The 23,822-nt window shown below is 42.8% G+C and overlaps 1 protein-coding gene across 1 annotated transcript in view; it reads right to left on the bottom strand.

Moving 5' to 3' along the window:
* Positions 1-23,822, bottom strand: part of C8A (complement C8 alpha chain) — a 64,576-nt gene that overhangs the window by 15,543 nt on the left and 25,211 nt on the right. The window contains exons 5-7 of the mRNA XM_082688112.1: positions 22,248-22,437; positions 19,487-19,687; positions 17,320-17,560 (exon numbers count right to left, since the gene is read on the bottom strand). Coding sequence (XP_082544238.1) covers positions 17,320-17,560; positions 19,487-19,687; positions 22,248-22,437 — 632 coding nt within the window. The remainder of the gene's footprint in view (positions 1-17,319; positions 17,561-19,486; positions 19,688-22,247; positions 22,438-23,822) is intronic.

Raw genomic sequence — 23,822 nt, 5'->3', positions numbered from 1 at the left:
CAGGGGAAAATTATAATCAATAAAGTAAAGGAGGGGATAATCTGCGTGTGTGTGGTGTGTGTGTGTGTGTAGCTTAGAGAAACCCAGAATCTGATACAAAGTTCTACAGTCCATATTTTTAGGAGGAAATAAGGAAAGACGACTTTCGCTCAACATTGTTTAGACTTAAAAAAGAAGGAAATCCGGCCATATGCAACAACATACGTGAATGTTGAGGACATTGTGCTAAAAGAAATAAATAAGGAAGGACAAACATGCATGATTCCACTTATAGGAGGTATATAAAATAGTCCAACTCTCAGAGTATAGAATGGTGGTTGGCGGAAGGGGGGAGAAGGGAAATGAATTGCTAATCAATGGGCATAAGGTCTCAATTATGGAAGTTCTAGAGATCTGCTGTCCAACATTGTCTCTATAGTTAAGAAGCCTATATTGTACACTTACAAATTTGTGAAAAGAGTAGATGTCATGTTAAGTGTTCTTTTCAAAAAAATTATTTATTTGTTTGAGAGAGAGAGAATGCATGTGCAAATGGGGAGGGGACAGAGGGAGACAGAGAGAATCTCAAGCAGATGCCCCACCAAGCACAAAGCCTTAAGGGGCCTCGATCTCAGGACCCTGAGATCACAACCTGAGTTGAAACGAAGACTTGGATGCTTAACCAGCTGTGCCAGCCAGGCGGCCCTCATGTTAAGTGTTCTTATCACAGAAAGACTAAAGAATGAAAAAAGCAAGTAGGGAATGATTGGGGAAGAGTAGCATGAGGGTGAAGAAATTCAAAGCCATATCCTTTGGGAATGTTTGAGGGGATGGGGATGTTCACCTGAACAAGAGAGGAAAGTTCTCTCTCTAAGAGAGATCTGTGGAACTAGATTCAGCTCTCCAGAGGATTGTCTTGAGGAAGAGGAGTTAGGCTTACTTGCATGGTTGCAAGGCAAGAACTAGGACCCAGAGGGCAGAAACTACAGGAAGACAGATTTAAGCTCAGCATAAAATAAATCTTCATTATGGTCACAGGCCAAGGAAATCTGAATTGTTTCATAGAGGCAGTGAGCTCCCCATCCTAGGAGGGTACCAAGGAGAGACTATTTGCTTGAATGGGGCATAGTGAAAGAGTTTGAAGAGTTGACCTGTGGTCTCTGAAGGTTTCTTCTAAATCCATGATTCTGAAACTTTAAGAACACACCAGAACACCTGGAGAACATTTGAAACAAGCGTGATAAGTACTTAATGATGTGTGCCAGGCATCCGGGAAATAAGGATGAAAGAGCATTTGCTCTTCGTGAGCTCACAGGCAAGTGTGAAGAAGTGGAAGAGAACAAATACTGCCCTGTGCGAGGAGAGGTGTGAAAGAGGCCAGCATAGTCAGAGGAGCCTTCCTTGGAGGTCAGACGAAGGCTATCAGAGGCAAGTCTGAAAGGATGAGTAGGGATTAGCCAGATAAAGAGGGCACATTGAAAGCAGAGGGAGACCATGTGGAGGTCTTGTGTCTCTAGCAACAAGATTCTGCTCAGAAAGGCCAACCTGACCTAAACTCAGGAGTACAAAAGAGGGAGAGGGCAATCAGTGGGGCAGGTACTGGGAGCCCTTGGGTTCCTTCCCACTCTAGCCTGAACCTGAGAAGAACTGTTGGGATGTCCAACTGGCGGGCCAGGAACCGAGAGGACATGTCTCTGGCCACCGTGTCTACTGCTCCTTTCCACCGGGTCTTGGCAGTGCTACAGGTCTGAGAGCTGTTCTCACCCTTCTTTGGAGAGGCTCCATCAGTGTGGCTCAGAGGCAGAACGAGGAAGCTTGACTTCTGAGGTGCCAGAAGGCCATAAGTCTGTCACTCCTCAGATGAAAAGCATCAGGTGGAAAACAGCAGGTGTAATACATTATTTATCTCTTTGCAACAAACAAATGTCATGCAGGTTGCTGTGATCTATTTGCTTTGTTGCTTTGCTACATTGGTTACCTCCAAAGACAGCTTCAGAAGGAAAGGGAAAGACTCCTATAGCCTATTTTATTCCATAACATTAGAAAAGATGATTGTTGAGCTTGGAAATGTAGGCTAACTTCACCTGCTCCCTCTAGGCTGCTATTTATCTATTAAAACTCACGCTTCTCCCCAACCGCCCAAGAACAGCAGTGTAAGTACCTCTGTGCCTTTCATGTGCTTTTTCCTCTCCCACTCAGTTCTAGAAAGCCTTCCTTCTCTCCCAAGGGCCCAAGTCTGTGTCCCCACAGAATCCTTGTGTGTCCCCCAGGGCATCCCTCAGCGCCCCTCCAGCATAGTATTTAGCAGACCTTAGCAATTGTCAGTTTCTTGGTCTGTTCTTCCAATTATCCTACAAACTTATAAAATTGCCTCTTGGGTTTACAGGTCTTGGCACAGAGCCTGGCATGTGACAAGCCCCCAGGAGTGCTCAGGGATGGGCTGATCCCACCCAATCTAGACATAATGCCTCTGAAATGTTTCAGTAGTCCTAGATCTCCTTTTTGGCTAATGATACAAATCATATCTTTGTAATATCTCACACTTGATTAGGAGATGATATTTTGTAAAGCATTTTCATCTGTATTATCTCATTGGAGGCTCACAACAGTCTTAGGGAGCCAGGAGGATTTCTCTATTTAAGAAAAAGCCGTAATTATGGTGGTTAAGAATCTGAACTCTGGAGTCAGGGTTTTACATTCACTAGTAGTACTGGATGAGTTACCTGAACCTGCTGGGGCCTTATTTTCCCCATTTGTAAAATGGGAGTGATAGTTTCCCGACATGGGTCCCAGAAAACAGTGTTGGACACAATTAAGTGTTCAATGAATCTTCACTATTATTGTGAAGTTGCTTGCCCCAAATGCCATAACAAACAGGCCCAAGAGTCAGGGTCTATGTACGGTGTGTTACACCCAAAGATAGTACATGCTTTAAGGCATCACAGCAGTGTTAACTGTGCACAGAAATGCTGCTCGTGTGGCACAGGAACAGTGGCCCCCCAAGCCCTGGGTTCCCTGATCACCCCATTGTACAAGGCTGCTCAGAGAAAGGAATCCATGCTCCCAATGGGCAATGTTGGGACTGTAGTCTCGTGTTTCCCTCCTGATTACTAACAGGTATCTTCAGAGACTCTGGCCCTTCTGGACGATTTTGGCCATACATATCTATTCAAATGGCTGGCTAATGGAGCCATGACAAGAGTCAGTAGAGCAGAGATTCTCAGTCTCTCTGGGACAGAGACTGCCTAAGCCAAATTCACTTCTGCACACTTACTATCTGGGCAAATTGTCTAACCTCTGTATTCTCAGGATTCTCATCCATAAGGTGGTAGCTTTTGTGGTACCTACCTCATAGGGTTGTTTGTGGTGTTTAAGTGAGTTAAGCTGTAGTGTGTACGATGCTTGGTGTGGTGCCTGGCTCAGAACCAGCAGTAATGGTCAAGCATTACTGTTATGACTACTGCCCTGAATGTGACAGTATCCCTAGACTGGGCTACTGGTCCCTGATGCTGAGCCTGGAAAATCACGGAACAGTGGAACCTTAGGAGTTTGTCAAAACAGATATTTTTTTAAAAATATTTTACTTATTGGGTGCCTGGGTGGCTCAGTGGGTTAAGCCTCTGCCTTCGGCTCAGGTCATGATCTCAGGGTCCTGGGATCGAGTCCCGCGTCGGGCTCTCTGCTCAGCAGGGAGCCTGCTTCCTCCTCTCTCTCTCTGCCTGCCTCTCTGCCTACTTGTGATCTCTCTCTGTCAAATAAATAAATAAAATCTTTAAAAAAAATAAATAAAATATTTTACTTATTTATCTGACAGCAAGAGAGAAAGCACACATATGGGGGGAGGAGCAGAGGGAGAGGGAGAGGAAGGATCCCCACTGGGCAGGGAGCCAGATACAGGGCTCAATCCCAGGACCCTGAGATCATGATCTGAGCGAAGGCAGATACTTAACTGACTGAGACATCCAGGCGTCCCCAAAATCAGATTTTCTTAATCCACATTTCTGGAGTGTGCCATGAATAAGGGAAGATTGAGAAAACACCCACATTTGGTAAGTACCTATTATGTGCTAGGTAAATCTTTCCCATGTGCTATCCCGTTTCATATTCACACATTTCTCCATAACAGGTACAATTTTTCCCATTTTTGAGATGACTAAACAGAGCCTTAAATAGTTGAAGTCACTTGCCCAAAATGATAGACTAAGTAAATAGAACTGTGATTGAACCAAAGTCTGTGTCCAAAGCCCATCTCCTCCATGCCACATAATATCACCTATGGGAGAGAGGCCAAGTGTGGCTCTGGGGGTAATTTTGACATGATCACACCTTTTTCTCCTTTAAGGCTGGGGCTGTTTCAGTGACAGAGGTGGAAATTCAAAATCAGGGCAAGATCAGGAGAATGGTGTCGAGAGTGTCTCAGTTCCATGTGTATGTAAATGACTTAGTGGGGACGGGGACAAAGCCAAGACATCAGGAGTCTGTCAGTCAATCAATACCATCCATCACTATGAAGTCTGGTTGTCATGGTAACTGCGGATAAAGCCTGGAGCCTGTTAGAATCTAGTGCCTGTCTGTTCAGGGTGACTGGTTGGTTAGCAGGCACAGCAAAAGACCCTCTGGGCCAGGCCAGACAGCTTAGCCATAAATATAAGACCCTTCACAATCAGATTCTGGCCCAGCTTACCCTTGGCACTGTCCAGTCCAGCCCGAGTCTTTAGAAATCTACCCCGACTCTGCAGAGTGCCGGAAAGCTCCAGAGAGGACCCAGCATAAATGGCTTGGATTCTCAGCCTCTTTTGCTAGGAGGACACTGAGCCTTTGCTGTGGACCAGCCTCCGCCTATGTGCAAAACTCTGGGAACACCTTGTTAACAAGATGCATGATGGAAACAGGCAGGGGCAAAGTGTGGTGTATCTAGCTGAATCCCAGGTGCACTGAAGTACCTAAGAAGCCTCCCGACCCAAAACTATAGAGACAGAAAGTCTGCCTGGAAGGGTCCTATCTAAGCAGAGACCAAGGATGGATAATCCCTGGCCAGGTGGAGAAAAAAGGGTTTGGGGAGGGGGGGGTAGCAGAAATCCAGGTAGAAGAAACAGCACATTCATTCTTAGAAAGCCCCAGGGAGGAGGAGGAGGGTGCGATTAGGTGGAGGGACCACAAAAGCATAGTACAGCACAGCCCAGTGCTGAGTAATGGGGCTAGAGGGCTGGGCAGGGCCAGAGCATGCTCCCTTGAATACTGACCATCTTATCCAGGGCCAGGAACCCTCCTGTTCTCAACAGTCACCTTTGCTTGGCTCCAGCAACTTGTCATGCCGGAAACTGCATTCTCTCTGTGGCTCTCTGGAGCCCAACACTGACTCCAATTCCAGGTTACTGATGTTATCACTCTTCCTGCTCTAACTCAGCCACAGGATCGCTGTCATTGACACACTGGCCTCACGGGCAAGTCCTCTACAACAGAGTGCGACCTTTGGGTGAACCCGGACACACGTCTCCTACCATTCACCCTCACCCATTTGCTGCTTCAGTCACGCTCCTGAGACGCTCTGCCCAGAAAGCCCTAGCTCCCTTCTGTGTTAGGCAAGCTCCTACTCCTAAATTTTGGAAGTTCAGGTTTGAATGTCTTTGGAGTCTAGAAAAAGGGAGGGCAGGAAAGAGAGGGTTGCTTTCTCCCTTGTGCTTCTACTGTATTTATTTTCATTTGAGCATTTTCACATTGTATTTTTCTGAGTCCCCAACTAACAGTACATTTCTCCAGGGCATGGAGCTGTGTCCTTCATCTCTTGATCATGGGTTCTCGTTGACTGGATGCGTGGTTGGAGGGATGGATGGATGGATGGGTGGGTTGGTGGAGATTAGATTAGGAGAAGGGTTCTCCTCAGAGATTAAGTGTTTCCTACCTCCTATTTTGGATAAGAAGGAAAAATGTTGTTTTCTACTCAGTACCTTTCTGAAAGGGAATTATAGGCAAGAAACAGCAATAATATATAAATGCGGAAAACATGAGAATCTGAGGGACTTGAATTGCACATTCATCCTACCCCAGTGACTATGCGTACACAACTTAATCATCTGGGCTGCATTGTCTCATTCTCTTACAGGAATAAAACATGCACAGCCCACATTACCTTGTTCCCCATCACTAATTGATCACAGCACTGTTGGGATGAGCACCTGTCCTGGGTCATAATCCTGTTAGCATCTGCTATTGAAGCCAGCTGCCATTACTGGCTTAGACCATTTTTCTGGCCATCAAGGCTCTGAGGTTCACCTCTTTGAGTGTCGTACATGCCAGCACACTGTGCTTGTTCCTGGCCCCATGATTGTACCTAAGCTTCAGAACACACAACCACAAGCTGGGCAGGGGAACCCTTCACAATTCTGCCAGTAACAGTTCCTGATCAGCAAGTCAAAGTGATCCCAAACTGCGTTTAGGAAAGAGTATTGAGTATAATCCTCTTCTAGTAATTTTTAAAACCTGATTTATTGTTTCAAAAAAAAAAGAAATGAAAAAATAAAAAGGTAAATGAAATAAAATATCCAGATAGACCCCAAGAAGCATGGAGCTGGAGTTAGAAGTCCTTGTGTTGGACCTCACCCTGCTCCTAGACAATGGTTTCACCTTGGACATGACATCATAGCTCTCAGAGCCTGGTTTTCTTTGTTTGTAAAATGGGGACGGCCATAAGACAAAAAATAGCATTGCCAAGAAGCACCAGTGAGACGATATTCATGGCAGCACTTGGTGCTGCCTACCACAAAGCTCAGGTAGAACTCCCATCTCTCACTGCCATTTGGATAAACTGTCTCAATAGATGAGACTTTCCAGGCCTGTCTTGGCAATGATTACTTACATCTCCCTCTAACTTTCTACATTGTCTGCCGTCCTGTGATGGTTACTTTTATGGGTTGATTTCACCAGGCCATGGTTATGTCCAGATATTGAGTTAAACATTATTCTGGGTGTTTCTGGGAAGGTATTTTTGAATGAGATCAACGTTTACTCAGTAGACTGAGTAAAGCAGATTGTTCTCCCTAATGTGGGTGGGCCGTACCCAATCAGTAGACATCCCAAATAGAACAAAAAGGCTGACCATCTCCTGAGTAAGAAAGAACTCTTGCTATCTGACTGCCTTCAAGGTGGGACTTCAGCTTTTTTCCTGCCTTTGATTCATATTGAAACATCAGCTCCTCCTGGGTCTCAAGCCTACCAACCTTTGAAGGAAATAAACTGTCAACTCTCCTGCGTCTCCAGCTTGCCACTTACAGATCTGGGGACTTGTCAGACTCCCTAATTGTGTGAGCCAATTCTTTAGAATAAATTTCTATCTCATATTGTTCTCTCAAATCAGTTAGTTAGAACTTCAACTAATAAACCTCCTAATGACTTCCTTATGGTTACTTGTGATTTTTCCTTTATTTAAAGTAATGAAGTATGTATCTATAGTCAGTGGGACATACTAGATGGTATTTTTAATGCTTTCTTTACTATCCTGGAAACTAAGCAATACTCGTTACTCCATGATCCAGTCCACATACATCCAGATAAAACAAGTTTCAAACAAGTTGGTGCAGCCTCTTTGGAGAACAGTGTGGAGATTCCTCAAGAAATTAAAAATAGAACTTCCCTATGACCCTGCAATTGCACTACTGGATATTTACCCCAAAGATACAGATGTAGTGAAAAGAAGGGCCATCTGTACCCCAATGTTTATAGCAGCAATGGCCATGGTCACCAAACTGTGGAAAGAACCAAGATGCCCTTCAACGGACGAATGGATAAGGAAGATGTGGTCCATATATACTATGGAGTATTATGCCTCCATCAGAAAGGACGAATACCCAACTTTTGTAGCAACATGGATGGGACTGGAAGAGATTATGCTGAGTGAAATAAGTGAAGCAGAGAGAGTCAATTATCATATGATTTCACTTATTTGTGGAGCATAACAAATAGCATGGAGGACATGCAGAGTTCGAGAGGAGAAGGGAGTTGGGGGAAATTGGAAGGAGAGGTGGACCATGAGAGACTGTGGACTCTGAAAAACAATCTGAGGGGTTTGAAGGGGCGGGGGTTGGGAGGTTGGGGGAGCCAGGTGGTGGGTATTATAGAGGGCACAGATTGCATGGAGCACTGGGTCTGGTATAAAAACAATAAATACTGTTAATGCTGAAAAAAAAAAAAAAAGAACAGATCGGTGGTTATTTTCAGGTGAGGAGCAAAAATGGTTGAGGTAAAAGGTACAAACAATTATAAAATGAAGTACAGTGATTTTCGATGATAATCTATATTGCATATTTGAAAGTTGTTAACAGAATATCTTAAAAGGCCTCATCATAAGCTACATATATTTATAACTACATAAGGGGAGGGAAGGCACCTAGATTTGTTGTGATCATTTTGCAATATATACAATATCAAATCATTGTTATACACCCAGAACTAATATATATCAATTATACTTCAATTTAAAAATATAAAACAAAGATATCTCCAAGTATTTAGAAATTGAAAAAGTTTTAAATATGCAGTGGCCAAAGGGAGAAGTCACAAAGAAAAGTAAAACATATATTAACAAATTGAAAATAAATGTCACATATCCAAAAAACAAAAAAACAAGTTTCAATACTTCATCTTACTTTGAAGCACTCAGATATTTCCCAACCTGTTTTACTCTGTTTTGTTTTGTTAAATGCTCATCGTGACCCACTAACTTTCTTTTACAATCTACTACTGGGCTATGACCTGAAGTTTGAAAAATCCCAGGAGAAACATCTCTGAGACACAGCATGTTGGTTAATATCACAGAGTTTGACCCCTGGTTCCACCAATGAATAGCACCATGACCTTGAGCAAGTTATTTAACATCACAGTTCTTAATTTGTAAATTGGGGATTATAGGATCTTCTTCCCGGTCTTTCCTGAGGATTAAATGAGACAGTATGCTTAAAGTGTTTAACTCAGTGTCTGCCACACAGTAAAATGCTCTGTTAATGTTGACGGTCTTGTCACCTCTGCTGGAGCCTGAGCCTCTCGTATATGGTATCAGAATGAATGATAGAAAGTGTGAGAAAATGTGAGCGCGGGAGGATAAACATTTGGACAATATACAAACTCTATGCCAGAAAATGTTGATTCAATACTGACTGAATCCTGTTGATTGATTTACTTAGGCTTTTTGGATCTCAGCTTTCTCTCCATAAAATTGGGGAAAATACTAATACACTTCCTCATATGGTATTATGAAGATTATCTGGAATATTAGATGTGAGTATTTTACCAATATCAGGAGTTATTATACATAAATATATTTTATTAAAACCAAATATTTCAGGGGCACCTGGGTGGCTCAGTGGGTTAAGCCTCTGCCTTCAGCTCAGGTCATGATCTCAGGGTCCTGGGATCAAACCCCACATCGGGCTCCCTCCTCAGCAGGGAGACTGCTTCCCTCTCTCTCTGCCTGCTGCTCTGCCTGCTTGTAACCTCTCTCTCTGCATCAATAAATAAATAAAATATTAAAAAAAACAAATATTTCAGTTAGCTCTAAGTACAATAAAGTTTAAAAATTAACTCATTTTAGGTGGCAACCAATTTGGTTGTCTACACAATAAATCATTTCTGACTATAATTGGATGATTATGACAAAGAGAAGCACTGTTACCTTCTATACACCCTTGATGAGAGCAACCATGTGGTATCTAGACAGCGCTTACCATGTTTATGTGCTTAATAAATGTTGAATGAAAAACTGAAGGAATGAGTAAGTAAAGGAAGGGAGGAGGCAGGGAGGGGGAGCATGTGGAATTATAACTGACATCAACTTCAATGCTCACTTTGGCATCACATGTACTAGAATTGACATGAACTTTAGTGAGCTTTAATTGTGTTTCTGTGGCTTTTTCTACCCTGTGAGTTAGGTGGTAGACCAGCTAGCTGGTCCAGGGCCCCTGGCTGGAAGGGGATGCCACCCACAGTGGCAGGAAGAATGTACTGTGCTCTTGCTGGAAGGGTCTTTCCCAGGGTCACTGTTATCTGGCTTCCATCAAAGGGAGGAATGATGGAACACAGGCACTGATTTGGGCCGAGTTGTTAACACTTTGAAAGATAGTGATGAGAATTCAAAGTGACCTTGATGAATGAGAGAGGCAGTCCCTCCAAAACAGGATGAAGTACCAGGGACATAAATGAATGACCTTGATCCAAAAAATGGGCAGGTGGGGGAGAAGGCATGATTGCTGAGGCTCCAAATCTACAGCAAAAACATTGGCCACTGCAGGCTGGACACAATGATAATGATTTCCTTTCTATTTGAACAGTGTTTCAGAGCTGACCAGTTGCAGGGCCTATGAGACAGGCGATCTTATCCTCACTTTACAGATGAGAGGGCAGTTAACATTATAGGGTTAATAACTGAAAAGCTGGGAACAACATAAAGCATGTGGTAATGAAACCACCGTAGTACAACTACTACTGGTAATGTCTTTTTTTTTTAAGATTTTATTTATTTATTGACAGAGATCACAAGTAGGCAGAGAGGCAGACAGAGAGAGTGAGAGGGAAGCAGGCTCCCTGCTGAGCAGAGAGCCTGATGTGGGACTCGATCCCAGGACCCTGAGTTCATGACCCGAGCGGAAGGCAGTGGCCCAACCCACTGAGCCACCCAGGTGCCCCTGGTAATGTCTTTCAACTCTTACTATATGCCAAGTGCTGGGCCACATGCTCACATAAATAGTTTCATTTCATACTCACAAGAATCCTATAAAGTAGGTACTATCACTGTCTCATCTAAAAGAACAGAAAACTAAGGCACAAGGAGGATAGTGAATTTGTCTGAAGGTCACTAGGCTAATAAATGGTGGAGATGAGATTTGAATCCAGGTAAAGGTTCTGAAACAGAAACTTTTCCAACAATTGATATTTATTGGGTGCTTGTTAGAGGCTGAGCACAGTATTAAATATTTTCTGTGCATATGTCCATGCATTTTTCATAAGTATTCTGTGAGTTAAATGCCATGAATTCTTCCAGCTTAACAGGGTAAGAAACTGAGACTTAAAATGATTAGATAACCTGCCCATGATCACATAGCTAGTAAGTGACAGAGCCCATGTGTTCAACCACGGTGCTATGCTACTATTATCCTTCATTTGAGGGGAGATGAATATCTAAATACTTACATGGAAGATGCAGTTAGAATTTTGCTTCGACAAACCTTGATTATCATTCCTATTGGGTCCTGAAAAACTGAGGTTTAGAGAAGTTGTGTATCCTGATCAAGGCCATGTAGCTACTAACCGGTGGAACCAAGATGTGTACCCAGATGTGTCTGACTCCCAAGTTTAGGTTCCTTGTTACCATGACACTAGCATGTGTTTTCCTTCTGTAGTTCTTGATCACATGACTTCACAACTTGCTGACCCCACCTGGAATCTGTAATAGTAACTACTTGGTCACATAGTAACTCCTTGATCACATGACTTTACGACTAACTGACCTCAACTGGAATCTATAATAGTAACTACTGTTTGGACGGTGTTTTACTTATCAGTGCTTTTAAAAAATATTACCTAGAGTAATTCTTCTAACAGCCTTTAGAGTAGTTTATTGTCCCATATTAGTGATGGGAAAACTGAGACTCTGAGACATAAAGTATTAGCTTTCAGATGGCAGTGCCTACATGAAAAGCAAAGTTATCTCATTTGGAAAAAATATTTTTACTTCCACGCTGTCTGCTTTCATAGGTCCAGACAGTGCTGCTGGTTTCCTTCATAGGCAAAACATCAGCAGAAGTCATTTTCCTTAAGGTCTTTGCAGAGTCTTGCAATATGGTCAAAATCCATATAATCATGAACCTTAGAGTCTTGAGGACCATTCATTTACTGTCTAGTGCATGCATGGTTTCCATTACAGCATCCCTGATAAAAGTTTCCAATCAGATTTACTTAGATTCTTTGATGTTGATAAAACACTGTATTTCCTGTTACATTTTTGAGAAACAAAGGGCACAGAAGCTGAAACAGATGTGTTAGGACCTATTTACATTAGCCACAGAAAGGAGTCCAGAGCGGACCACTACCATGTTTGTTCCAAAGGTGTTTATGGAATATCCGCTAATCTCTGATACTTTTCTCATTTTATGTTGTCAACATGGATAGAGGGAACTGACAGAGAAAATATGGCATAACCCAGTGAGCAATGACATGGAGCTGGAAAGGAAGACCCAACGCGTAGGTACCGAGGAGGTGACTAAGGAGACGTGTGAAGAGAGAGGAAGTCAGAATTATTCCCAGATTGTGAGTCTGGAAAAAGGCAGCTTGGATAAGAGGCGAGAAGCCTGGACTATAACTCAAAATAGCTCCTGTATTTTTCACTTACTAATGGTAGAACTTTTCAGCCTCATTTCCTTCATCTGTGGAAGTAAGGACGCCTCTTCTTGCACAGATCTTTGGAAGATTAGAAGATACACAAACAGCCAAAGGCATGAAAAGATGCTCAACATCAGCCATCATCAGGGAAGTGCAAATCAAAACCACAGTGAGAAATCACCTCGCACCTGTTAGGACATCTATTATCAAAAAGATAAGTGACCACAAATGTGGGTGAGGATGTGGAATAAAGGGAACCCTGTATGCTGTTGGTGGGAATGTCAACTTGTACAGCCACCATGGAAAACAGAACGGAGGCGCCTCAAGAAATTAAAATAGACAATCCATTGATTCAACTTTTGCGAACACATGCGAAGGAAATGAAATCATTATCTAGAAAAGATATCTGTACTCCCATGCCCATAGAAGCATTATTCAGATTAGCCAAAATATGGAAACAATCTAAGTCAACAGATGAATGGATAGAGAAAATGTGGTGCAGATATACAATGGAATATTACCCAGCTTTTAAAAAGGAGATGCTGTCCTTTATGATGACATAGATGGACCTGGAAGACATTATGGTAAGTGAAATAAGGTAGACATAGACATACAAATACTGCATAGAGGAGCCAAAAAAAAAAAAAAATCAGCTTCATAGAAACCAAGAGCAGAAAAGTGATTACCAGAGCTGAGGGTAGGAGAAATAAGAAGAAGTTGTTGAAAGGGTACAGACTTTTAATTATAAGATGACCAAGTTCTGATGTATAACATGGTGACTGCGGTTGATAACACTGTATTATATCATTGAAACTTGCTAAGAGAATAAAACTTAAGAGTTCTCATCAAAAAAAGGTAAATATGCAAAAATGATATGGGGTTTCCTCCAAAAGTAGAGTTACCACATGATCCAGCAATTCCACAACTCAGTATCTATACAAAGAGAATGGAAATACTAATTAAAAAAGATAGAGGCACCCTTATGTCTTTTTGATAACAGCCATTCTGACAGCTATAAGGTGATATGTCATTGTGGTTTTGACTTGCATTTCCCTAATAATTAGTGATGGCAAACATCTTTTCATGCGCTTGTTGGTCATCTGTATGTCTTCTCTAGAAAAACGTCTTCAGATTTTCTGCCCACTTTTTAATTGACTTGTTTATCTCCTTGTTCTTAAGTGGTATCAGTACTTTATATAACTTGGATATGAACCCCTTATCAGATATATTTTGCAAATATTTTCTCCCGTTTAGTAGGTTACCTTTTCATTTTGTCAATGTTTCTTCACCGTGCTGAAGCTTTTTAGTTTGGCCTAGTTCCAGTTGTTCATTTTTGCATTAGTTTCCCTTGCCTTTGGAATTAGAGCCCCCCAAAATTGCCAAGACCAATTGTTTCCTGCCTCTATTTTCTTCTAAGTGTCTTATGGTTCAGGTCTTACATTCAAGTCTTTAAACCATTTGTGCTGATTTTTGTATATAGTGTAAAACAGTGGTCCAGTTTTTCCCACACTATTTATTTTTTTTTAAAGATTTTATTTATTTATTTGACAGACAAAGATCACATGTAGGCAGAGAGGCAGGCAGAGAAAGAGAGGAGGAGGAAGCAGGCTCCCTGCTGAGCAGAGAGCCCGATATGGGGCTCAATCCCAGGACCTGAGATCATGACCTGAATTGAAGGCAGAGGCTTTAACCCACTGAGCCACCCAGGTGCCCCCCACACTGTTTATTAAACAGAGTTTTCTTTCTCCATTAGATATTATTGCCTCCTCTGTCATAAATTAATTGTCCATTTATGTGTGGGTTCATTTCTAGGCTCTTTATTCTGTTCTGTTGATCAGTATATATGTCAATACTATGCTGTTCTGATTACTTTATCTTTGTAGTATAGCTTGAAGCTAGGGAGTGCTATGCCCCCAGCTTTGTTCTTTTTTCCCAAGAATGTTTTGACTATTTGGGGTCTTCTGTGGTTCTACACAATTTTTAGAATCATTTGTTCTAGTTCTCTGAAAAAAAAAGTCTTTGGAATTTTGATAGGGATTGCATTGTACCTGTAGATTGCTTCAGGTAGCATGGACATTTTAACAATATTCTTTGAATTCTGTGAGCACAGAATATCTTTCTATTTATTTGTATCTTCTTCAATTTCTTTCATCAGTGTCCTGCCATTTCAGAGACTTTTACAAGACCTGTACACTAAAAACTATAAGGCATCCTTTTATTTTTGATGCATGGTTTCACTCTGCCTTTGAGGGAGAAGCATTTTATCTAAAGGATACATTAGAAGGAAACAGCCTTGTAAATCCTCTGGGATGAACCCAGAGAGGATCTGAGGCAAATCCAAGGACAAAAGATTCCTCCAGAGCTAACCAGCCAGTGTGTTCACTTAAATCGCTCCATACCAAGCTCATCTCTTTGAGGACATGCATGTACACCACACGGTGTGTTTCTTAGAGACAAACACTTTAGAGAATATAAATATTATTATTTGATATGGATCAAAGATACACAGAAAAAGACAGTAACAAAGAGGACAGACAGAGAAATAAAATCACCTGAAGAGAAAGGAGAGACGGAGGATGACAGAGACAAAGAAGAAACTAGACAAATATGAAACATGGAGAGAAGGGTGTTCATGATTCTATTTGTCAGAGGGAAAGAAGGTAGATATTTTTGTTCTTGGTAGGTTAATATGTAAATGGAATTCTGATTTATTAGCGGTCTCCAGCAGATGAGGTGATGATTAGCACATTTCCATATTTATAGAAAAGCAACACTAACTTTCCGGATTTATAGAAAATCAGCTCTTCACAAATAGCAAATTGTGCTATTATCGACATATGGTTTTCTATAAACAGAGCTGAGGTAATTATCCTTGGGACAATTTGTTGGTGGGCTCCTTTTGAATATTAACCACATTGGAAGCCCATCTCTGCCTCACAGATTTTAAAGAGGAGGGGCCATGAGAAACCCCAGACAATTAATTAGTAATCCAACACCAAAGACAGAGCCCAAATGAAAGGCTCTATCCAGGACCACATGGTGGAAAGACCATAGGTCCAGGGTTCTGATGCCAGCTTCCTGCAGCCCTGGGCAAAGTAATTAACCTCCCTGAGGAGCCCCAGCATTTATGGGCTAAAACTGGGATAATACCAACCTCCAAGTGTTGTCAAGAAAACGAAATGAGAATGTATGCAACAGCACTGGAACCTAGTAGGTCCTCAACAAATGTGTACTGTGCTTCCTTTCTTACATTTTTGAATGATTCTTTAAAAAGTTGATAAAACTCCTTTTTTATATTGACCTATCATCCATAGTTTTGTGTCATGACTCCATATGGGTATAGCTGGAAAAGATTCCTTGAAGCAATGACTTCTATTCACTACCTGTAAGCCTTTAGGATATTCTCTAGTCTCTTCTTTGTTGTTGTTGGGTAAAATGTTGTTAGTGATCCAGATGTTGATTTTAAGACCTGCTGTTAGGAAGGAAGTACTCTGCTGCCGGAGGGTGGGGACCATGTTTGAATTTGCTCACCATCGTATCTCCAACGCAAGTACATAATAGAGACTCAAGAGATACTTGAATTATAAAGAAATGGATACATGGATAGGTGGATGAATTAACAAATGACCCCACCAGGAATCTAAATGAACGCCCCCTCTCAAACTCCATGTCTTGTTTTATACACTCACTACACACTTAATGTTGTGCTGAGAGTTAAAGAGATAAATACATGTCAGACCTAATCCTTACTTTCAAAGATCTTGCTATCTAGATGAGAAAAATATTATAATTTGGAAAATTTTCTTTTGAAGATTAAAGAGTGTGGAATTTATGTGAATGTGCTAAAGGAAAGAAATGGACAGCCTGGGCTGGTGCAGTCAGGGACCCTTCTTGAAACTGGGAATTTGCTTTGAAATAGGTATCGATTTCTCAGCCTTCTACTCACTCATTGACGAGGTCAGTCATTCTCAAACCGTAGTGAGCGCCAAAATCACCAGGAGGGCTTGTTAAAATATAGAGCCCTGGGTCCTCCACCCATTTCTGATTTAGTAGATTTTGGATGGGGTCCTGAGAATTTACATTCCTAACAGGTTCCCTGATCCTGATGCTGCAGTTAAAATCCACACTTTGAGAATCACCTTTCTAGCCATTTGGCATAAGACCATGAAAACTCCTGATGCCATGCTAGGGAGTTGAACCATTCAGCATTTTGGGCAGATAAGGGATATCATTGTATCCATAAAGTAGAAAGATCCTTCTGGGAGCAGTTTTGAGAGTGGATTGCAGAGGTGGGCCCTCCCCTAGATTTAAGAGCCAAAGCAGCGGGAAGTGATAGGTGGGAACCCAGTTGAACCCTTTAAGAGTGAACAGGGAGGAACGGGGCGGGGTGAGGGCCGCTCTGGAGCCATACGAAGGCTCTTTGAGATCTGCAGGGTACAGGAAGGGGAGGGATCTGGGATGGCTCCAGGTTTCTAGCATCACAGACCGATTATATAGCTGTTCCGTTAACTAAGAATCTATATTTGTAAGTTTTAACATTTTAAATAACAAAACCCCAAATGCCATTTGTTATCAAGAAGGTTAACAGTAGTGTCATTGAAAACACATAGTTTTGGGGAACCAGACAAGTCTGAATTCAAATCTTGTTTGTGATACTTCTTAGTTAGTCTTTGCGCCCTTCTGGACCTCAGTTCCCCGTAGGCAGTAATACTCTCAGCTGGGATGGCTACCTCAACATTCTTCTTGGTTCTTCTCTCCCTGTTCTGCCCCCAGTCCATTGCCACCTCCACATATCTCCCTTCTGTAATTGCAGCACTGCACTGTGCCACCTTCTACACAAGTATTATGCCTGTTACCTTACCCTGCTGTCCCCCAGGAGATCATGCACGGCTCCTACACAGTGCTCAGAAAACTGCAAACTACATCCTGACGTATGCATTGGCTGCTGTTTGCATAAAGCTTTGTTCTACTTACCATGTGATTTCATTTTCTCTCTGTTAATTACCAGGATATATTCATAAACGCCGCCCATCGATCCAGACGTTATGTAATGAGTGCCGTAGTCATTGATGAACTTGGCATACATGCCGTAATTGTACTGCTCTGGGAGCTCCATTAATGACTGAAGCATGCCTTCATCCAGCATAATATTGTCCCTCCTCATCTTAAAATGAGCAGTCTGCACCTTTGTGGAAATTCTCATGAAGCTGTATGTCTGCCAGCAACCACCACCATGGAATAAGGGAAAAGAAGAAAGAGAGGCCATATTTTACTACATAACATAATGTGAAAGGTAGCATTTAGTAGCTGTGGGAAATATGTATATTTACATATAAACACATGAGCATAAATACATTATTAGTAGTCTATTTTACAAGCATCTGTGAAACACTGAGGTGTGCCTGGCTGTCTTTCCCATGCCTGTGTCTCTGTTCTCACCGCCCCTGTTCAGGTGCCCTTCTCCTCAGCTGTCATCTGGATTGGTCCTTGCAGTGTGGTTCATGGTGCTGGTCACTCTGTTCTAGCCCCAGTCCATTGTCACCTCCGCATGCCTCCCTGCTCTAATTATGGCACTGTATGAAGCAACCTCCCATGCAAGCATTCAGTATCCAGTTACAATTATGCTTAGGAGTATTTTTGATGACATGGCAGGAAGCGCCAGCCTTATCCATTGATGTAACTTACTGAACAAATACATGTAGGAGCCTGTAGTCACTTGCATTGTGCTAGGAGCAGAGAATGTGATCTTGAATGAGAGAGAGGTCCCTGCCATGATGGATCTTACGTTCTAGTGGGAATCTTGCACTGTTAAGGGATAAAGTAAAGCAGGCTCCCGAATAGTAAAAAAGAGGCAGGACTTGGGTCATATTGAGTTGGTTTAAGAGGCAGGGGATTGGGACACCTAGGTGCCTCAGTCACTTAAATGTCTGACTCTTGGTTTTGGCTCAGGTCATGCTTTTAGGGTTGTGAGATTGAGCCCCACGTCAGGCTCCACACTGGAAGTGGAGTCTGCTTAAGATTCTCTTTCTTTTCCTCTGTCCTTCCCCTGCTCAGGCTCTCTTGTGCGTGCACTCTCTCTCTCTCTCTCTCTCTCTCTCAAAACAAAAACAAAAATGATTAAGAGGAAGAGGGCTGTGTATGGGCATTATTTCCAAGTAAACCTTAATCCCAAGGGATAGTGAAATTTTGAAAAGACCATCTGCCTTGAAAAAAGTCCCCATGACCATGTGATAGTCGAATCTCAGAACAATACTTTCCCTTCAGAGTGACAGCTGACTTGTGGCAAAGCTCCAGAACGTAATTTATATTGTTAAATAAGTTAACTTTCATAAGTCCTTCATTTTCATCATCCAGGATAATTTTTGAGCCCCAGCTAAATCCACAGTGCTGGTATCAATATTGCTGCGGCTTTTCGGTATATTTTGAATCAGTTCAGTAAATACTACTCGGGCTCCTGACGATTCCTCCGTTTTCATTACTCCCTACGCTTCCTTCCCACCCTATGCATCCGCTGGTTGAAGGCCTTGCTATCCCGTTAGTGTGAGGCAATCTGTCATCTCCAGGCCTTTGCACACTGCTGTTTCCCAGGCCCAGAGCACCCCTCACTGACTCCCGCCTCTCTTCGTCAGGACAACCTGTATTAGTTGCTAGACCCCAGTCTAGGTGGATGGATGTCCCTTCCTCAAGGAAGCACTGCCTGGTCGCTCAGATTAGCAGGGAGTTAGTGGTGAACATTTGATGAACCAATGAATGATGGACGGAGCATACCAGTCCTCCAATCTATTCCGAAAAGCAAGGCTTGCTTCCGAGTTCTTCCCAACCTAGTTTACATGGCCTGGCTGTTTCTCTTTAAGACATTACTATTCTAAGTATTTCCCTGTTTGCTCCAGGTAACCATGAAAAAGAATGGGGTGAGGTGATAAGAGTTCTCCTCTTATCATTCAGTTTTATTCCCTTTGTGATGATTCTGTGTGTGAAAGCATAATAAGAAAAACAAACATGATTACCACTGATCAGACATTTCCAATTACCCAGGCAAATGCAGGTTCAATTACTACTGTACTTTTTAATACAATTAAGGTAATACATGTTCCGTGTAGATTATGGAATACTGTTTGACACAGGCATTATGCTGTAATACCTTCTCATTATACTTGTTTAACTCCTTCAAGAACAAAGAGCCTCGTGACCCAGATGCACCCACATCCACGGTCACAGGACTGCCTACGGGGCCCACACCTGCAGTCACTCCGGCCGACACTGATATGTCATTTTTTACTTTAGAAAGGAGGTCATGTGCATCTTCGTGCAGCTCTGAGGAGAGTCTGGTGTCTGCCAGAGCCTGAAAAGGAGCAAACAGATGTTAGCTCTGTACACACGGTTATATTCTGATTTGTGCTTAGTATTTAAATCTTTGCTCTGTAAAATATCACAAAGCAGATTATCATCGATAATTATGTTAAAAGGCTACTCCAGGGGCGCCTGGGTGGCTCAGTGGGTTAAAGCCTCTGCCTTCGACTCAGGTTATGATCCCGGGGTCCTAGGATGGAGCCCCGCATTGGGCTCTCTGATCAGCAGGGAACCTGCTTCCCTTCCTCTCTCTCTCTGCCTGCCTGTTTGCCTACTTGTGATCTCTGTCAAATAAATAAAATCTTAAAAAAAAAAAAAAGGCTACTCCAGGCATCCGACTGATGCTCACTCACGAAAATGCTGAAAATACGGCAGTTAGTTTAGGTATCGCTTAGTGGCAGTGCTGAAATATTTATTTAAATACGCACACACACACTCATGATTCTGATAAAATGCTATATTGTTCTGGGGATGGATTTCTTCCAACTGATTCGTCCTTCCCGTAGAGAAAGAGGCCCATCTCTGCAATGGAGGCACCCAGAAAGCCACATCTGGGTGCAGATCTGGGAGATAAGGAGCAAGGAAGCCGAGCCGGTGGGGGGCACTCTAGGCAGACTTGTGCTCTCATGTTGCCCCATATGTGGGATTCTTTCATTCCAGGCAGGCAGTAGGCTTGTATGTCTCTGCCAGCTTGGACTGAGGCATGGTCCTGTGCCTGGCCTGAGCTGAGAAAGCAACGGTTAAGCACATGAGTGGTTTGCTTGGCCATCACAAGAGCATGTGTCTAGATGGAGCCTAATTATTTTGGGTCCCAAGTGTCTATGATGAGCTCCCCTTCCACCTTGGGACGGAAGCATAGCATAGGACTCTGTTGCTTTAAAGCGCTGAGATTTTGGAATCCTTTGTTGTGCAACATAGCCTCGTCTGTCTTGCCGGACACGTAATCCCCAGACCATCCTTGGGTTTAGGGGAATGGCGATGTCTGTGTCTTCCTCCTAGGCTTACCATAGGCTTGATGATAGTAGTGGAAGCCCAGTGGGTGGTGGGGGGACCCTATAAACCTGGCCTTGGCCTTCTCTTGAGAAAACTGGGGGAGGGGGAGTATGACTAATAATTGTCCATAATCCTTGAATCCTACCATCTCTCTGTAAAGATAGAATGCATATGACTACATGCGTGTAATGTGTATAATCTCTCTTCCCTTCTAAACGACATAGAGCTGGGCTCTGCCGAGCTAGATCTAGGTTTGAATCTTGTCTCTGCCACTTAGTGCAGTCCACCTTTCAGCCTGACACTTTATCCCTCTAAGTCTCTGTGTGTTTTTCCTTTCTAAAATGGGGCGGTGATCATCTCCACCTCCTTATATTGTTGTGAGATTAAATGAGAGGCTTTGTATGGAGGTATACGATCTGGGGCATAGTAAGCACCCAAGGGTGTCTGTATGTCCCTCCATTCCCCATTGTAGGGACATGGAAAGGAATGGTCTGGTCTGGTCATGAGCCATGGGGTGCTCTGGAACTGGTCATGAGCCATGGGGTGCTCCATTCCCCATTGTAGGGACATGGAAAGGAATGGTCTGGAACTGGTCATGAGCCATGGGGTGCTCTGGAACTGGTCATGAGCCATGGGGTGCTCCGACTGCCCAGGAAACCACAGAATTTTAGAGATGGAGAAGATTTAGGGATCATCCACATCTTGCAAACACTTCTCAACAGCAGAACCGTTCTATAAACAAAATCCCATATGGAAAACCAAGGTAGGAAAGTTATCAGAGAAAGACAAATACCATGTGAAGCATACAGGAAAAAAGAGAAAAACAAAACAAGATTCTTAAATATGGAGAACAAACAGGTGGTTACAGAGGGAAGGTGGGGGAGGATGTGAAGAGAATTACGAGTACACTTATCATGATGGGCACCAGGTGCTGTATGGAGTGGTCGAATCACTATATTGTACACCTGAAACTAACTAACACTGTATGTTAACTGTACTGGAATTTTTTTAAAAAAGAAAGAAAGAAAGAGAGAGAGAGAGAGAGAGAGAGAGAGAGAGAAAGAAAGAAAGAAAGAAAGAAAGAAGAAAGAAAGATGACCAGTGGGCAGCTGCCCTTGATGAGATGGGGACCTTGGGCTCAGAGCCCTGCCCAGCTACCTTCTGTCCTGACCCCCAATTTATACAGAGGGAAACTGGGCCCAGGGAGGGACAGGGAGCTGCTCAAGGTCTCAAATCCTTCTATTCTAGCAAAGCACAACTGGAAATAGGACTAGCAGAGAACTGGACCTCGAATCTATTTCATTGATTATGGAATGGAGCCAAGATGTGGCAGGTGGGCGGCCACACTTCGGTTCTGCCTCTCGTCGGCCCCGTCCTTGCCTGTCAGTGACCTTCAGCATGGAGCATGTGTGGGGGCAGACAGAAAGGGAGCTTCAGCCACCAGCAAACTCTGCAGGAAATAGAATCTCCGGAAGCTAGCAGTCCATGTCCAGCAACTGGCCTCTCTCCCTCCCCGCCCGCACCCTGCAGTGGCCTGCAAGAACCCTGTGCAGACTTACCACAAAGTGGTACATGAGGATGTTGTACGGTTTCCGGAAGTACTTCTCATCCTCTCCGTAGTAAAGATGCTCACAGGCGGGGTCATATCGAAGCTCCCTCCATTCCCCATTGTAGACTGTCTCACACTGGCCCCCAAAATACCTGGCATCATACACGCTCTGGGCTTCTTCCTGGATCAGGATATTGTACCTAAATCGAAAAGGCAGGCAGCTTCTGGGAAAGAACACTGGAAAAGCAAAGATGGCATCCTCTGGAAGATGTTACTGCTGGTCTAAGCTGTGGCTTCTCAAGCTGTGTTCTGCAGACTCCTACGGTTCCTCAAAGTACCTTAAACTTCATTTTGGTAACACTGGAAACCTGAGTGGGCTCAGCCAGGCCCTCCATTTCCCTTTGACCAAAGCAGCAAGCAGCTCCATCAGCACCTAGAACAGTGCTCCCATGAGAAGCTACTCTTAAAAGTGTGTTGTGTGAGTTACAGAGGAATGAATATGCATCATTATCAAAACTCCAAGCACAGAGCCCAACAGCCGGAGTCCATTTCCCAGCTCTGCTACACGTAGCTGTGTGACCTTGGGCAAATCACTTAACCTCTCTGTGCCTCAGTTTAGTCATTTGTAAGAAGCAGTTAATGCTATTGCCTCAGAGAGTTCAATGCAAGTTCAACATGGAAAGGAACCAGAAAGCTCTCAGTATATATTAAGTACTGAATAAATGTTGCTTTGCTGTTTTTGTTTGTACTGTTTCAGAAAAAGGCTCTGTGGGTTAAAAAAAAAAAAAAAAAAAAAAAAAGGTTTAACATATCGACTCTCCGTGCTAAGGTAAAAAGCTAATCCACAGAAAGACCATTGTCTCCAGGACAGCATGGAATGTCAGAGGGTGCAATTTGAAAATCGTGGAGACTGCTGTTTAATTTCTAACTCAGTCACGTACTAGCTGTGTGAATCTGGACAGATTCTGGATGCATTCTGAAGCTTGTTTTCTGCATTTGAAGAAGAGAAATAATAAAACTACTTCTTGTGGGTTTTGTGACATCTAAATGAGAGAATTAAAGTGAAATGGAAGTGAAGTTGTAGTACAGATTAGGCGCTCCAGAAATGATACTTCCTCTCCCCTAGCTCAGTACTCTTCCAGAAACACTTTCCCTTGCTTCCCCCTCTGGGGTATTTCATATCCATCTGCCCAAGAATTGCATTTTAGGTCATAGATGGTTGAACGGTATTTAGGTACAAACAGTGTCACACAGGTGAAATACAGCTTTAATATTCTAAAAAAGAGAAGGTTAACTAAACAAAAGCATTTCGATTTGGTTAAGAGATCCAAGGCCTAATAATCAAAGCCTCTTATGGTATAGATAATAAAATGATTGCTTGTCTCTGCCTCTCAAACTCCTATTCAGCCTTTAAAACCCAACTTAAACATTGCCCTCTCTATCTGACTTTCTTTGATTATCCTGGACAGATAGTTGCTCCTTCCTCTGTATTTACATAGCATTCAGTGATTACCTGTTATATTGGTTCCTTCCTTCCATGAAGAGGCACAAAGGCAGAAGATAAGCAGGAGGTTAACTATGAATA

This window comes from Mustela nivalis (assembly GCF_964662115.1).
Source record: "Mustela nivalis genome assembly, chromosome: 10".
Lineage (NCBI taxonomy): Eukaryota > Metazoa > Chordata > Mammalia > Carnivora > Mustelidae > Mustela > Mustela nivalis.
Note: the sequence above shows the minus strand (reverse complement) of the source record. Positions and strands in the feature narration are given on the sequence as shown.